We start from the raw sequence: 15402 nt of genomic DNA, 5'->3' as shown, positions 1-15402 counted from the left end.
GCCTGAGACCCACCCCGCCAACCCCGGCTGGCTGGGATTGGGCCAGCTGAAGACGCGCCTGAGACCCACCCCGCCAACCCTGGCTGGCTGGGATTGGGCCACCTGAAGACGCGCCTGAGACCCACCCCGCCAACCCTGGCTGGCCTTGTCCCACCCAGGACAAGGGGCCCAGAGGCCCTGGCTGCGGAGGCTTCTTGGAGAAACATCTCGGCAGCGGGGAACCACGTGGTGCTGCTGTGCCCAGGCTGTTTTGGGGCTGTTATCTGTCACCTCCTGCCTGCCTGAGCTGTCTGTGGGCTCTGGCTCCGGTCCAGTCTCTGGCTGCCTCCCACCCTGTGGCTGAGACTCGTATCTCTTACCACAGCTGGCCTGGGGGGCAGAGGTGGACTAGGTGCGGTGCTTGTCATCTGGGGTGGGGCCCGCCAGCCTTCCTTGCTGCTGGCCTGCAGGCCTCCCTGCCCGTCCTTGCCTGTCTGGATCCTGGGCACACTTGGGAACATGCTGGGTCTGGCCCTAGGCCTCTCCCTTCCCCACCCCTGCCTTTTGCAGCTCAGGGGTAGAGGAATGGGTGGTGCCACTGGCAGGCAGAGCTTCCTGCCAGTCTTCTAGAAGTTTGCTCACCTGTGGCTCTTCAGTCTTGGGTGTGGGAACTGAGCAGGGGCAGGGGCTCTGTGGGCCTGCCAGGCTGGCTGGGCATTGAGTACCTTGCGTGTCTAGGGTGTGCGGGGCACTGTGGCTGACAGGTGGAGCAGGGCAGCCACTGGTCGGGGCCTGGCCCTAGTCCTGAGCTGTGCCTTGGCCCCTGTGTCTCTGAAAGCCTGTTTCAGAGCTTTGGACTTCTGAGTGCCCCTGCGTCCTGCTTTGCAGCCTCAGTGGCTGCGTCTGGAGTCCTGTGGCTGGGTGTGGGGTGTCCTAAGGGTGGGCAGCCTTGTGAATCTGGTCTAGGCTGCGGGAGGAGGGGTGAGGGGTGGGTGGTGAGGAGGACTCCTGGCTGACCAGTGGTACTGCCCCCAGCTAAGGAAGACCTAAGACCATCCTGCTCACTCGGATTGGACCCTGGGCCTCAGTTTCTCCTCTGAAATGGCCAGGAGGATAGATAGCTCTCCCAGCTGCTTTGAGGAGTGGCTGGTCAGGGCCTAGCATGGGCACACACTGAGCCTGGTAGCCATCAGCGGGTGCTGTTCACGGGACACCAGGCAGGGCTGTTGATGAGCGCTTGTTCACAGAAGGGAGCATGCTTCTAACACTCAGGTGTAGACATCTGCCTTGAGTGGGTGGCAAGAAGGAAGCTGGCTGGCATTGCTGGCTGGACGTGGACAGAGTGGCCAGGATGATTCCCTGTTGGAATCAAGGTCTGGGCACAGTGCAGTGGGCCCACCGGTAGGGCCAGGCATTTGAGAGCAGCTGCTGACTCAGCTGGCGCACCAACCAGTAATCTGTTGGCGTCGTTGGTTTTGGAGCTGGAAGCTGGTAGCTCCTGGAGCTGGAGGTCAGGTTCCACCCATACCTGTTCTGAACCCTAGAGGGTACAATGGCTCCTCGTGGACAGGCCTCCCAGGAGGCAGGCCTCAGGACCAGACCAGTGAGTCCAGGCCCCGCCTCCGTGGCCCTCCTGTCACTCAGGCTGTATTTCTGCTGGTCCAGAAGGGCCGTGGGGGCCTGGCTGTATCTACTCTGCCTGAGCTCTGTAGGCAGATGGCTGGTGGAGCTGTGGTCCTGAGTGCCCAGAGCAGCCACAAGCAGCGTCCCGTGAGAGCAGGCCGCTCTTCCCATCACTCATGGCCTTTGCTCTGTCTTGCAGGAAATGGCCAATTCTGTCTACCTGGTCATGGAGGTGAGTTCCTGCGGGTCTGAGACAGCGTGGAATGAAGGCGTCCCCCATTACTGGGCCAGGACAGAGCAGAGGCTGACACCTACCCCTCGTGCTCAGTATTGAGAGGGACAGGGCAGGGCTGGGGGTAGTGGACATTCACCATTGACATCTCCAGGAGGAGGGCGCATGAGGGAGGGGCGGGGGGGTGAGGGTGGAGGTGGACAGGACCGGCCACTCCTTGACGCTGTCGCTGGTCTTTCTAGTACTGCAACGGCGGGGACCTCGCTGATTACCTGCACAGTGAGTGGACTTGCACGGCCAGGCGATGCTGCTGCTGGGCCTTTCTCAGCCCTGGTTCTGGCTGCCTGCCCTCTCCACAGCTACTCCTTGAGGCTTCTGCTGAGGGATGGCTGTGGCCAGAATGGTTTGCAGTGTGGATGTTCTCTGTGAGCAGAATGGTTAGGCTCTGCTTTGGCAGTGTGGATGTTCTGCGTGAGCCGTGAGCTGCGGGAAGGATCTGGGGAGCACTGAGTGGGGGCGGGGCTCCGCTCCGTAAGTGCTGCAGGGAGGAGACGGCTCCCCAGTTTGTTGGCTTGTTTTGGAAGAATGAGGCTTCAGCTTGAGGCCTTAAGCATGCTGGGCTGGCACTCTACCACTTGAGTTGTATCTCCAGTCCTGCTTTTTGTTGGTTGTTTTTGAGATGGCGTCTGCATGGGCTGGCCTTGATCTGTGGTCCTTCAGATCTGAGCCTCCTGAGTAGCTAGAATTACAGGCGGGAGCCATAGGTGCTGGCTTCCTGCTCCATTCATAGTGTTGCCAGGGAGACATCATTTTTTTTTTTAATTGTGAAAATACTGTACAGAGGGGTTACAATTACATGGGCCAGATAATGAGTACATTTCTTATCAAGCATTGCAGCCTCCTCCTTTGTTTCCCCAGCCCTCCCCCCTGCTCCCCCAGCCTCCCCCCCAGCAGTTTTTGCTCAAGGCTAGCGCTCTACCACTTGAGCCACAGTGCCACTGTGAACATGTATTGTGTATGTGGTACTGAGGAATCGAACCCAGGGCCTTGTGTGTGCTGAGCCCCATTCCCAGCCCCTGGAGGCATCTATTTTGGTGTGTGGGGTGAGTTTGGCCAGAAGGACTGGAGGACATGGGGGTGGACAGAGGGTGTGCACAGCAGCGGGAGGGGCGATGCTGAGGGCAAGGATGGGTGGTGCAGAGCATGGGGGGGGCGTCCACACGGCCCCAGCAGGTGGAGACCGGGCCAGTCTTAGTGCTGGAGCCTGGCACCTGGGGGTTGATCACTCAGGGCCACAGGGGCTGTGGGGGGGGGCCTAGCAAGGCCTGGTGGCACACCGGACAGAGGGCTTCTTCAGATCTCCTGGCCAGGCGGTCCCTCAGACCGAGACACAGATGTTGAGACCTGACCCCATGTGGGTAGCTTTTCTGCTTTGGGGCTCACCCCCCTGCTGACAGGGGCCCTGGGGTGCCAGCCCCCAGGGGTACAGAGAGACAGTGGCTTGTGGCTGAGCTGAGCAGATGAGTCTAGGAGCACCCCCGGGCCTGCAGGGTGGCTCGGAGGTGAGGGGCCGCTCAGACCTAGGCCTTGGTCCCTGGCACTGTTGTCTGCCTGTGTTCTTGTTCCCTGTGGTGGTGGCTGCTTCCTGGACCCTGGATTTGGAGCAGCTGGGTCTTTGCTGGTCAGTTCCCACACTTTGTGCGTGTTAGGCCAGATCTAGGCTCCGATGGAAGCAAGGAGTGAGAGGTGGGCACCTGGGGGGCACACCAGGGCTCAGTGCAGGCGTCCCCAACCAGCTCCAAAACAGCGGCTAAGCCTCTTTCTTTTGGGGGTCTGAGGAAGATGCTGGGTTTAGATGGGTACCCGCAAACAGAGGAAACAGTGTAGTCAGGAGCCCAAAGAGCTGGCTGTTTTGGGGTGGCCTGGAGGGGGACCAGGGGCTGTGGGAAGATGGCATGCAGAGCCAGCAGGGGACAGGGAAGAGAAGGCCTGTGCTTTCCAAGCCTGTGGGCAGAGTTGGAGCTGGCCAGACGGTGGACGCTGCTCCCTGCAGGGGTGAGCCCCGCGTGCCTGGGCGAGCTGCCTGTGCCCTGAGCCTGCCTCACCTTACAGCCATGCGCACGCTGAGTGAGGACACCATCAGGCTCTTCCTGCAGCAGATTGCCGGCGCCATGCGGCTGCTGCACAGCAAGGGCATCATCCACCGGGACCTGAAGCCTCAGAACATCCTGCTGTCCAACCCCGGGGGACGCCGCGCCAACCCCAACAACATCCGTGTCAAGATTGGTGAGGCTGGGGGCCGGCCGCTGGGGTGGCCCCTGCGCAGCCCGACCCTGCTGACGCCTCCCCGTCCCTGTGTCTCCCGCAGCCGACTTCGGGTTTGCCCGGTACCTCCAGAGCAACATGATGGCAGCCACCCTCTGCGGCTCTCCGATGTACATGGTGCGTGACCTCTCTCCATCCCCACAGAGGGCCTGCTGAGCGGGGAGGGGCAGCCCTCCATCCAGGGGAGGCTGCAGGGTGGCGCTGCTCTGCCACACCCGGCCTCGGGCCCGTGTAGGGCTCTGAGGTCCCTTCTGCGCCCCCCACAGGCCCCTGAAGTCATCATGTCCCAGCACTACGACGGGAAGGCGGACCTGTGGAGCATTGGCACCATCGTTTACCAGTGTCTGACCGGGAAGGCCCCTTTCCAGGTGAGACCCCACAGCTCTGGGCGCAGGGTGAGCACCCACACAGTCCTGCAAGGCCAGGCGTGGACGTGGCAGCCGAGCTAGCCTGTGCTCCTGGCCGAGGGCCACTTGGGAGGGACGGGCTCGAGCAGGCCGCAGCAGGAGCAGGGCTGCAGGGAGCTGTGTCCCGCCTTGCCACCCCACAGGCCAGCAGCCCACAGGACCTGCGCCTGTTCTACGAAAAGAACAAGACACTGACCCCCGTGTAAGTGTCCCTCCCCTGACCCTGGTGTGTCCTCCCCAGCTCCCCTCCCCTGACCCTGGTGTGTCCTCCCCAGCACCCCTCCCCAGCACCCCTCCCCTGACCCTGGTGTGTCCTTCCCAGCACCCCTCCCCTGACCCTGGTGTGTCCTTTCCAGCACCCCTCCCCTGACCCTGGTGTGTCCTCCCCAGCTCCCCTCCCCAGCTCCCCTCCCCTGACCCTGGTGTGTCCTCCCCAGCTCCCCTCCCCAGCTCCCCTCCCCTGACCCTGGTGTGTCCTCCCCAGCTCCCCTCCCCAGCTCCCCTCTCCCTGACCTCTGGGCATCCCGCCAGATGCGGTCAGCTCGCCCTCTCTTGCCCTGTGTAGCATCCCCCGGGAGACCTCCGCCCCCTTGCGGCAGCTGCTCCTGGCTCTGCTGCAGCGCAGCCACAGAGACCGCATGGACTTTGGTGAGCATCACAGCGCAGCCTCCCCCTGCCGCCCGCCTCTCCACACAGCCCCGCCTCCAGCCCCGCCTCCCCACACAGTCCCGCCTCCCAGCGTGGCCCCGCCTCCCCACACAGTCCCGCCTCCCAGCGTGGCCCCGCCTCCCCACACAGCCCCGCCTCCCCACACAGCCCCGCCTCCCCACACAGTCCCGCCTCCCAGCGTGGCCCCGCCTCTCCCCCTCGCTCAGGCCGCTGGCCTGAGTGGCCCCGGGGCCTTCAGGAGCCGGGCCGTGGTCTTCTTTCCACAGACGAGTTCTTCCAGCACCCCTTCTTAGACGCCAGCACCTCCATCCGGAAGTGTGAGTCCTGCGCGCAACACCCTGGGCCAGGCCCGCGCTGCGCCCCTCAAGCGGCCCGAGCCGGCCGCGGGGTGGCTGTGATGCAGCGTGGGGGGCGGTGAGGGGGGAGGCGGTGAGGGGGGGAGGCTGGGGGGCGGCAGGGAGGGGAGGCTGGGCGGGTGGGGGACGGCTGAGCGGCTTGGGGGCAGCTGGGGGCTCTTTCCCCTCCCCTTCCTCCCCCCTGCCCCCCTCCAAAGCCATGGGGGACGGGCATGCTTGCCCTCCGCCTCCCTGAGCTGGCCTGGCTTAGCGGCCTCCTCAGCTGTCCCCAGTGCAGGGAGGGCCCGCTGTCCGCTGACCCTCCCCTCTCCCCAGCCCCCCCTGTGCCCGTGCCCTCCTACCCCAGCTCGGGGTCCGGCAGCAGCTCCAGCAGCAGCTCCACATCCCACCTGGCTTCCCCGCCGGTGAGTGGCTTGGCAGAGGCAGCTGGGGCCCTGGGTGCCTGCGCCCTGGACCGCTGCGGGTGGGGGTGAGAGGGCGGGCACAGGGTCATCACACCAGTGCCTCAGGTCCCCCAGCTGCCTCGCTGACCCTTCCTCTGTCCTCCAGTCCCTGGGGGAAATGGCACAGCTTCAGAAGACCCTGACGTCCCCGGCCGACGCCGCCGGCTTCCTGCGGGGCTCCCGGGACTCTGGCGGCAGCAGCAAGGATTCGTGTGACACGGATGACTTTGTCATGGTCCCAGCCCAGTTCCCAGGTCTGTTCACTGTGGAAGCCGAAGGCCTGCTGCAGTAGGGGTTGAGACTCAGTGTGGGGCGTGTCCCAGGGCGCAGGGACCAGCCAGCCTCTGCTGGGGGAGTTGCCGGCCTCAGAGCCATTTCCTGCCCGGCTGCTGCTGTGAAGGTTGCTTTGGCTTCCTTCCCACCGGCTCCTCATTCCGGGACCTGGCTGCACCTGTGTCTACCTGGAACCAATGACTTGTTTCTGCAGCCGGCTTTAGCAGAGTCCTCAGTAGCCACTAAGTTCTCAGTCCCCAAAGCCACCTTTCAAGCCAGCCCTTCCCTGCCATGGCTCCCTCCTTACTCATAGAGAAAAGGGTCAGCTTGGCCCAGGAGAACAGGGACCCCCGGCCAGATGTCTTCCCTTCCCCACAGGTGACCTGGTGGCTGAGGTGGCCAGCGCCAAGCCCCCACCGGACAGCCTGCTGTGCAGCGGGTAAGTCTCCAGCACCCAGTCACAGAGAGCCGGGCCTTCAGAGCGGCCTGTGCTGTCCTGTGCTCCAACCCCAGCTTGGGGCCGGGCCAGCTGGAAAGGATCCAGCCTGCTGCACTGCACCCCCCAAAAAAGCCCCAAACCCAAAACCTTGGGGTGAGGGAGAGCTGGGGTCTGCGCCACATCAACCCAAGGGAGCCTGCCTGTCCCTTCTCCTACCAGGAGTTCGCTGGTGGCCTCTGCTGGCCTGGAGAGCCGCGGCCGCACTCCATCTCCCTCCCCGACCTGCAGCAGCTCCCCCAGCCCCTCAGGGTAAGCTGGTCTGGGCGTTGGCTGGGCTTCCCTGAGTCACTGCAGCCGTGGACTGGGGAGACCGCCAGCTCCAGAGGCTAGATGGCTGCCCTGTCCCCTGGAATGGCTGTTGGGGGCTGGGGTGGGGTGACGCCGGATGACCTGCCTCCTGCCTTTGTGTAGGAGCAGAGTGGAGCCTGGGCCCTGCGGGGCCCGCTTGGAGCCTCTGCCCTGGGCTTCCTCCTGCCCCTCCTCCAGTGGTCCAATTTCTCTTCCCACAGCCGGGCTGGGCCCTTCTGCAGCGGCAGGTGTGGCGGCTCGGTCCCCATCCCAGTCCCCACTCAGGTGCACAACTACCAGCGCATCGAGCAGAACCTGCAGTCACCCACGCAGCTCCAGGCCCGGTGGGTGTCCCCCCACTGCGGGCCCTGGGAGAGGCCCACAGGGTCATATGCATGCGCACTCACGCAGATCCTAGAGTTCTTTCTGTTGTTGTTCTCAGTCATGGTTTTTTTTGTGTTTTTTTTTTTTTTTTTGGCAGACCTGGAGCTTGAACTCAAGGCCTGGACACTGTCCCTGAGCTGCTTTTTTTTGTGGGTTGTGGGGTTTGAATTCTGGGCCTGAGTGCTGTCCCTGGGTGCTTCACGAGGGCTCTACCACTTGAGCCACAGCACCACTTCTGGTTTTCAGGTGGTTCATTGGAGATAAGTGTCTCATGGACTTTCCTGCCTGGGCTGGCTTTGAACCATGATCCTCAGATTTCAGCCTCCTGAGCAGCTAGGTGTGAGCCCCCAGTGCCCTACTTTCTAGAGTTCTTTTTTTTTTTTTGTCGGTCTTGGGGCTTGAACTCAGGGCCTGGGCACTGTCCCTCAGCTCTTCAGCTCAAGGTTAGTGCTCTACCATTTGAGCCACAGCGCCACTTCCAGCCTTTTCTGTTTATGTGGTGCTGAGGAATCGGACCCAGGCCCTCATGGACGCAAGGCAAGCACTCATCACTGAGCCACCTTCCCAGCCCTCTCATTCTCTAGTGACATATGGAGGTGTCCCCAGTTCACAAAGTTGTATTAATTTTGACAGAAGGAGGTGGCAGGGAGAGGCATTTTTCTCTGTCTCCATGGGGCAGCTGGGGCTGGCATTTACAGGGATGGCTCTGGGCTTCAGGGCCTCTTGAAAAGGCCGTCCATCATGTGGACAGCATGGTGGTGGGTGTTCTCACCGCAGCCTTGCTGGCTGTGACGGGCAGGGCCCTGTCTGCAGGTCCTCTACCGTCCGCAGCTCGTTGAGCTTTGCCCGGGCCAGCCCATCTCCCCCATCTCACGCTGACGGAGCCATCCAGGCCAGGAAGCTGTCTCTGGGTGGGGGCCGGCCCTACACACCATCTCCCCAAGGTGAGTTGGATGTTCTCCACAGTCCCCTAGCGCCCCTGCCCTGTGTGCATGGGCCCACGTGCAGCGCCTGTGGTCTCTCCTGGTCTGACCACGGTCCTTCCCTCCCAGTGGGGACCATTCCCGAGCGGCCTGGCTGGAGCCGGGAGCCTTCACCACAAGCAGCTGAGACGCGAGCTTTCCGGGCCCCTGGAGCAGGTGAGTGCGGTGCTGCCCTGGGCCTGAGTGTCGGCCGGCCGGCTGGCAGGCAGGCATGGCTGCTGGCCATGGAAGAAACATGGCTGTGTATTGAGTGAGGCAGATTGCCCAGTGTTTCCGTGCCCGTTTCCGCAGGTTGAAAGCAGAGACTGGTTGGGGGTGAGGGGTCAGGGGTCCTGGTGACCGCGAGGGGAAGCAGTCTTGGGGTGAGGGGTCCAGAGAGTGCTGCCCTTTGGCGCGGAGTGGTCGTGTCTAGTTGTGTGTGTGCTCCAGCGAGCCCGGTGCAGGGACCGGAGGGTGGTAATGGAGTCCGTGTCCCGCGCCAGGTTCCTCTGTGCCGGAGCACTCCTCTCGCACGGCCAGTCTGGGCTGCCGTCTGCACAGTGCCCCTAACCTGTCTGACCTGCACGTCGTGCGCCCCAAGCTGTCCAAGCCGCCCGCGGACCCGCTGGGGGCCACGTTCAGCCCCCCGCAGAGCAGCGCCCCCCAGCCCTGCCCCGTGCTGCCATCCTGCCATCCCCTGCGCGGCTCCCCCAAGCTGCCTGACTTCCTGCAGCGGAGCCCCCTGCCCCCAATCCTGGGCTCCCCCACCAAGGTAACCACAGGCGCTTCCCACAGCCCCAAGCCCCGGGGGTGAGGTGGGGAACCCGCCCTGCGGCTCCCCTTCCTGCTCAGGCTCAAGCCCGCACACATACACGCCTGCCCGGCCTGGCACAGGCGCGGCACGGGCCCCCTCAGGCCGGTGTGTTGTTCCCGGGAGCCGAGCCTTCTCAGCCCCTGGCTTCCTCCCAGGCCGGGCCCTCCTTCGACTTTCCCAAGGCCCCCAGCTCCCAGAACCTGCTGGCGCTGCTGGCGCGGCAGGGTGTAGTGGTGCCGCCCCCTCGGAACCGCACGCTGCCCGATCTCTCAGAGGCCGGGCCCTTCCAGGGACAGCCGCTGGGCCCCGGCCTGAGGCCCGCTGAAGAAGCCCGGGGCCCCTTTGCCCGGTGAGTGGGGGAGCGGGCTGTGTCCTGGCATTGTCTTGCCTTGGTTTTGTGTGTGTGTTGGTCCTGGGGTGTGAACTCCGCCTGGGTGCTTTTTTGGTCAAGGTTGACATTCTACCACTTGAGCTACACCGTATTTTTGGCTTTCCTGACCAGGCTGGTTTGGAATTGTGATCCTCAGATCTCAGCCTCAGTTCTGAGTAGTTGGGATTATAGGCGCCAGCCACCAGTGCCTGGCTTGACTCTGGCTTTGGATTCAGTGTCTGCTGCTGCGGCTTTCCCAGTGTGGCAGGCATCGGGACCCTGGTTCAGGGCTGCTCACCTGCGCCTCAGTTTCCCCATCTAAGATAGGGCTATGGTGGCTGAGTGGAGTGGGCCAGCCACGCGAGGGGCCCAGACCGCCTTCCTCCCGCCCCTCCCGCACATCCCTCCCTGCCGCCCCCTGCTGGCCCCTCCCGCAAACCCCTCCCTGCCGCCACGCAGGTCCTTCAGCAGCAGCCGCCTCACGGACCTGCTCTTGAAGGCTGCCTTTGGCACCCAGGCTTCGAACTCAGGCAGCACAGACAGCCTGCAGGAGAAGCCCATGGAGATTGGTAGGCAGGGGCCTAGAGGGGTGGGGGCGGGGCAGCCCCCGACCAGGCCCTAAGCCTGCCTTGTCCCCCAGCGCCCTCGGCTGGCTCCGGAGGGACCCTGCACCCAGGAGTCCGCGCTGGGGGGGCCAGCAGCCCATCCCCGGTAGTGTTTACTGTGGGCTCTCCCCCCAGCGGGACCACGCCACCCCAAGGCCCCTCCCGCACCAGAATGTTCTCAGGTAAGGGCTGTGAGGCTGAGCGGCACCTCGGGGTGGGTCCCTCCGCCCAGTTCTTCGTCCCAGGCAGACTGCTCCAGTCATCAGCGTACACAGCCCAGTGGTGCCACCCGGGCACCTCCGGAGCTGGGACAGTGCCACCCCTGTGGTGAGGGCGTGGCCGCCTGGCTTTCTTCCCCCAGCGTCCAGTCTCGCCTGGCACCCACATGGCTCCAACTTCCTTACTTCTGGGCAGCTCTGTGGGTGGTGACCTGGGCCCTCTGACTGGCCCAGCCCACCCTGTGTGCCCTGCTTTGCATCAGGCACAGGCGGAGGCCCTCTGGACCCTAGGGTCCCCATCCCTGGGCGCCACGGGGGGGGGGCACAGCACCTCGTCTCTCACAGCAGGCTCCCGGGCTCTGGGCCCCGCAGGTCCCTCCTCTGCCCGCCACCTGGTGCCTGGGCCCTGCAGCGAGGCCCCTGATCTCCCCGCCCCGGGCCACTGCTACAGCTTTGCCGACAACCTGGAGGGGGGCGTGACCTTCGAGGCCCCCGACCTTCCTGAGGAGACCCTCATGGAGGTCAGGCCCAGGGTCCCTGGCTGGAGTGTGGGGGGGGGGGTCTGCCCTTCTCCCCTGCAGCAAAAGCATCCCAGCCCTCCAGGGCCTGACCTGTAGTCCTCCCCAGCAAGAGCACACAGAGACTCTGCACAGCCTGCGCTTCACACTCGTGTTCGTCCAACAAGTGCTGGAGATTGCAGCCTTGAAGGGCAAGGCCAGCGACGCGGCTGGGGGCCCAGAGTACCAGCTTCAGGAGAGCATGGTGGCCGACCAGATCAGTCTGCTGAGCCGGGAGTGGGGGTGAGTGCTGCCAGGGTGCGGGGGGGGGCGGCCTGGGTCTGCACTGCCTCTGACCTGCCCGTTCCCCTCAGCTTCGCAGAGCAACTCGTGCTGTACCTGAAGGCGGCTGAGCTGCTGTCCTCTGGCCTGCAGACAGCCATCGGCCAGATCCGGGCCGGCAAGCTCTGCCTGTCGTCCACAGTGAAGCAGGGTGAGAGCAGAGAGCAGGGAGGAGTCGTAGGCCCAGGGCAGACAGGCGCCGAGAGCTTGCGCAGTCTGGTGCTGGGCAGAGGATGTGGGCGCGGGACATCTTGGACACAACTCTGAGCTGCATCCAAGGTCAGGATTGCTGGGGACTGGCGGCAAGGGGCGAGATGGATGGGCCTGTCGCGTCTCCTCCTCTTCGCCAGGCCCCAGCCTGCCCTTGCTGAGCTCTCTTCCTGCAGGTCTGCCGGTCTCTGCAGAGGCTGAGCTGACCGCGGCCCTCCTCCTGCAGTGGTGCGCAGGCTGAATGAGCTATACAAGGCCAGCGTGGAGTCCTGCCAAGGCCTGAGCCTGCGGCTGCAGCGCTTCCTCCTGGACAAGCAGCGGCTGCTGGACGGCGTTCACAGCGTCACGGCCGAGAGGCTCATCCTCAACCACGCTGTGCAGATGGTACGGGGCGCAGGGGCTTGGCGCCGTGGCCCAAGATGCTAGCAACGAGCGAGAGGCCTATCTTCTGTGCCTTGTGGGAAGTTGGTGGCCTGGCCTTTATTAGCGGTTTTGAGGTACTTGGAACACATAGTGTGTCCATGCTGTGGCCTTCAGAGTAAAGGCATTGGGGACTTTATCCACTGGCCGCTGGGGTGTGGTGGTCACCACGGTGGTCCGAGAGGCACTGGTGGCCGGGGAACTGTGAGCCTTATGGCCAGCACTGTTGCTCCTGTTGCCAGGGTGGGATTGAGAACCATAGCGGCCACACAGGGCACACCTGGTCACCTGGGCCCCCATGGCGGCCACAGCTAACACTTCGCAGCGGCCTCTTGGCTGTCGGGCTCAGTGCTGATCAGGCCCTTGCGGTGCGTGTGCCCTGTGTGAGGCGGAGGCTCTGGCTGAGGCCTGTTGGCCATGGCCAGCCCTGGGGGCCTCATGCTCAGCTGCATCTGTGCCTCAGGTGCAGTCTGCCGCCCTGGACGAGCTGTTCCAGCACCGCCAGGGCTGTGTGCCGCGTTACCACAAGGCGCTGCTGCTGCTGGAGGGGCTGCAGCACATGCTCACGGACCAGGCTGACATCGACAATATTGCCAAGTGTGAGTGCGCCTGGAGCCCTGTGGCTGGGGGGGGGCCGGGGGCCGGGAGACGCAGCGTTTCCCACACCCCACACTCATGCTTCCTCCCCCACAGGCAAGCTGTGCATCGAGCGGAGACTCTCAGCCCTCCTGACCGGCGTCTGTGCCTGAGCCTCTGCTGTCTGGCTGTGGTGTCCTCGGAGCTGGACTCTGCAGACATGTAGGATGTGTACTGGCCAGACTCTGCACCTCAGCACAGATTTGATGGTGCTGAGCCTGCCACCTACCAGCGTCTGTGATGATGCTAGGTGGAGCCAAGCACCTGAGGCCACCGGCCTGGCCCCGCCCCACCGCCTCAGCTGCCCTCTCTGCTGGCAGTGGCCTGCAGGATGGACACCTGGAATGGGCCTTTGCCCCACCAGACAGGACCTCCTGAGCTTGTCCTTCCTGGCTGCCTTCTCCCCCGGCAGGCAGTCACGGTGCCAAGAGGTGGCGGGCAGGTGCACTGGACAGCCCCAAGGGTAGGCAAGGCCCTAAGACGGTGTTGCTGACTCCAAGCCAAAGCGAGCTTCTCCTCATGGCTCCCTGGCTCACCCAGGAAAAGGGGTATAGCCTTTTGGCCTCCCCACCTCTCTAGGAACCTCTCCCTCTGAAATCACCCACCCAGCTTTGTAAGTCACCCAAGCACTTTATGTAGACAGAGACTGGAGGAGACCACTGGGAAATGGCTCCTGTTCCCAGCCCCGCCGTCTGAGGTGTTGTACATATGCAGATACCTGGATACAAACATTAATAGCCTGGAGTGTGCCACTGCCTGTGTTTGGTCCTCAGAAGGAAAACGGAACAGGCTCCCCTGGGGGTGGAGGGGAGGAGAGTACTGTTATTTAAGTGTTATTTTAAGGACAGTCAGAAACACCAGCTCACTATACCGTGAACACCTGTCATGATCTTTTCACTTTATGTATAAAATGTCTTATTTTCCTGAAGCTCATGTTTTCTTTCAAGAAGGAGACTTAGATGTTTAAGAAATTGCTTTGGAGGGGTGGGGCGAGGTGGGGGGCTGGAGCGGCTCTGGCGCTGCCGGGTGTGCAGGTGTGCTGAGCTGCCGGAGGCCGGGGACCACACGTGCCTCCGCTAGCTGTCCGCCCACTGTCCTGTCCAGCTCCCTTGCGAGGGCACAGTAACACATACGCAAAGCCTCCCTCATCAGGTGTAACACCGCTTGGATGGCAAGGCTCCCGCACCCATTGGAGACTGTGCTGAGGCCTGTCTTCTAGGCTCTGTGGTGGACATGAGCCAGATACTGCCTGGCCTCCCTGGTCCGACAGCCTGGCCTCGGCCCTGTCCCAACCTACTTGAATGTATCTCTGGGTGTCCACAGGCAGATGTGGGTCTGCACTTCCAAGCAGGGGTTCCCCCAAAGGGCAGACACAGACACAAGTGTTTCTCTTTGCAATACTTGAAATATTGCCACTGTGCTTGGATGAGTAAGAAAATGCCCCCAAGAGTAGTTTCCTTTATCATCATCCCCGGCTCCCCTTGTTGCATGGAAGTGTTACATTTACTGCTCTGGCCCGCAAGTCCAGAACCACTGGAGTGACTGCAGGGAGGGGGCTCACTGCCCCCCGGTCCTGTGGTTTCCTGGTAGCTGTGTGTGTGTGTGGGGGCACCCGAGGGGCTCACTGCCCCCCGGTCCTGTGGTTTCCTGGTAGCTGTGTGTGTGCGTGCGCGTGTGTGTCTGGTTATGGATGCTGGGTGCAAATCCTGTTCTCCACAAAGTAGTGTCCAGGCTCCCCCGTCCTCCCCATCTATATTAAAATGAGTTTTATGTGAGTCCCCCCTTTTATGTCCCTCTGTGTAATGTCAATTTAAGGAAATAAACCTGGAATTGTTGATGTGGTGTCACTGGGGCTGAGTTTTTTGGTAGCATGCATTAGTTGTACAGGGAGGGCTTGCTTTTTTCTTCTGTGCTGGTCCTAGGGCCTGAACTCTGGGCCTGGGCGCCGTCCCTCAGCTCTTCAGCTCAAGGCCAGCGCTCTACCACTTGAGCCACAGCGCCACTTCCGGCCTTTTCTGCTTATGTGGTGCTGAGGAATCGAACCCAGGGCAAGCACTCTACCCCTGAGCCACCTTCCCAGCCCTAAACTACTGAACATAGCATTACTAAAAGGCTAGGGACAGTATTAAGAGTGGGAGTTCATCAAGAAGCCGTGTTTTGAGAGGACATGGGAAGTGGGGACCTTGGAACCCAGCAGGGGCTGGCTCCAAGCGGACCCCAGAGAACAGGCTTGTCTTGGGCAGGAGAAACGCTGCCTGGAGCCAGTCCAGGCCCTGGCCGCGCGGGAGCCACATTGCACGCGTCCTCCGGACTGGTGTTCGTGTTTGCAGTGCGTCAGGTTGGCAGAGAAAGGCACAAAGTAAGGAGGCAGCTTTACCCGGCTGCGGCTGTCAGGACCGGCGGGGCCGGCGGCTCGGGCCCCGCGCAGGGCTGGGCTCGGGGCCGGGGGGCGTCTCCGGAACCAGTCCCGGGCAGGGGAGCGGGCAGCTGGGGTGCGCGGGCCTGGGCAGGCAGGGGCCTCGGCTTTCCAGCCTTATCCCCGCCCCGGGTCCCCACTGCGAGGCCCCCCGGTGCCGGGCCAGCCTGCTGCGTGCACCCGGAGCCCGCGTGCCTCGGGTCCGGCTTCGGGGCAGACGCGACTCCGCCTCCTCGCCGGGTTCCGGGTGTGGCGCCGAGGGCCGCGGGGTGCGAAGCTGGACCCACCGGCGGTGCGTCCGCGGCCCACCAACGCACACCCGAGCGCACCTGACTGCACCAGCGGAAGGGAGCCGCGGTCCAGAGGCCTGGGCACCGGGCTCCCCTCCCCGGCTCCTGCAGCCTCTTTTCCAGCCGCGGGAGGCTGAGCGCCAG

The 15402-nt window shown here is 63.4% G+C and overlaps 1 protein-coding gene across 1 annotated transcript in view; it reads left to right on the top strand.

Moving 5' to 3' along the window:
• The window catches only part of Ulk1 (unc-51 like autophagy activating kinase 1), a 32504-nt gene extending 19304 nt beyond the window's left edge, over positions 1-13200 (top strand). Inside the window, exons 4-28 of the mRNA XM_013023034.1 lie at positions 1802-1834; positions 2077-2113; positions 3947-4120; positions 4203-4276; positions 4426-4527; positions 4710-4768; positions 5132-5214; positions 5502-5552; positions 5907-5995; positions 6141-6288; positions 6686-6746; positions 6966-7055; positions 7316-7438; positions 8292-8422; positions 8531-8617; positions 8944-9212; positions 9410-9603; positions 10084-10193; positions 10265-10411; positions 10820-10968; positions 11075-11247; positions 11319-11437; positions 11723-11880; positions 12380-12515; positions 12610-13200. Of these exons, the coding sequence (XP_012878488.1) occupies positions 1802-1834; positions 2077-2113; positions 3947-4120; positions 4203-4276; positions 4426-4527; positions 4710-4768; positions 5132-5214; positions 5502-5552; positions 5907-5995; positions 6141-6288; positions 6686-6746; positions 6966-7055; positions 7316-7438; positions 8292-8422; positions 8531-8617; positions 8944-9212; positions 9410-9603; positions 10084-10193; positions 10265-10411; positions 10820-10968; positions 11075-11247; positions 11319-11437; positions 11723-11880; positions 12380-12515; positions 12610-12665 (2853 nt within the window). The 3' untranslated portion in view covers positions 12666-13200. The remainder of the gene's footprint in view (positions 1-1801; positions 1835-2076; positions 2114-3946; positions 4121-4202; positions 4277-4425; positions 4528-4709; positions 4769-5131; positions 5215-5501; positions 5553-5906; positions 5996-6140; positions 6289-6685; positions 6747-6965; positions 7056-7315; positions 7439-8291; positions 8423-8530; positions 8618-8943; positions 9213-9409; positions 9604-10083; positions 10194-10264; positions 10412-10819; positions 10969-11074; positions 11248-11318; positions 11438-11722; positions 11881-12379; positions 12516-12609) is intronic.
• The last annotated feature ends 2202 nt before the right edge of the window (positions 13201-15402 follow it).

This window comes from Dipodomys ordii, unplaced genomic scaffold (assembly GCF_000151885.1).
Source record: "Dipodomys ordii isolate 6190 unplaced genomic scaffold, Dord_2.0 Scaffold66, whole genome shotgun sequence".
NCBI classification, from domain to species: domain Eukaryota; kingdom Metazoa; phylum Chordata; class Mammalia; order Rodentia; family Heteromyidae; genus Dipodomys; species Dipodomys ordii.
The sequence above is the reverse complement of the archived record's forward strand: the minus strand, read 5'-3'. Positions and strand labels throughout refer to the sequence as shown.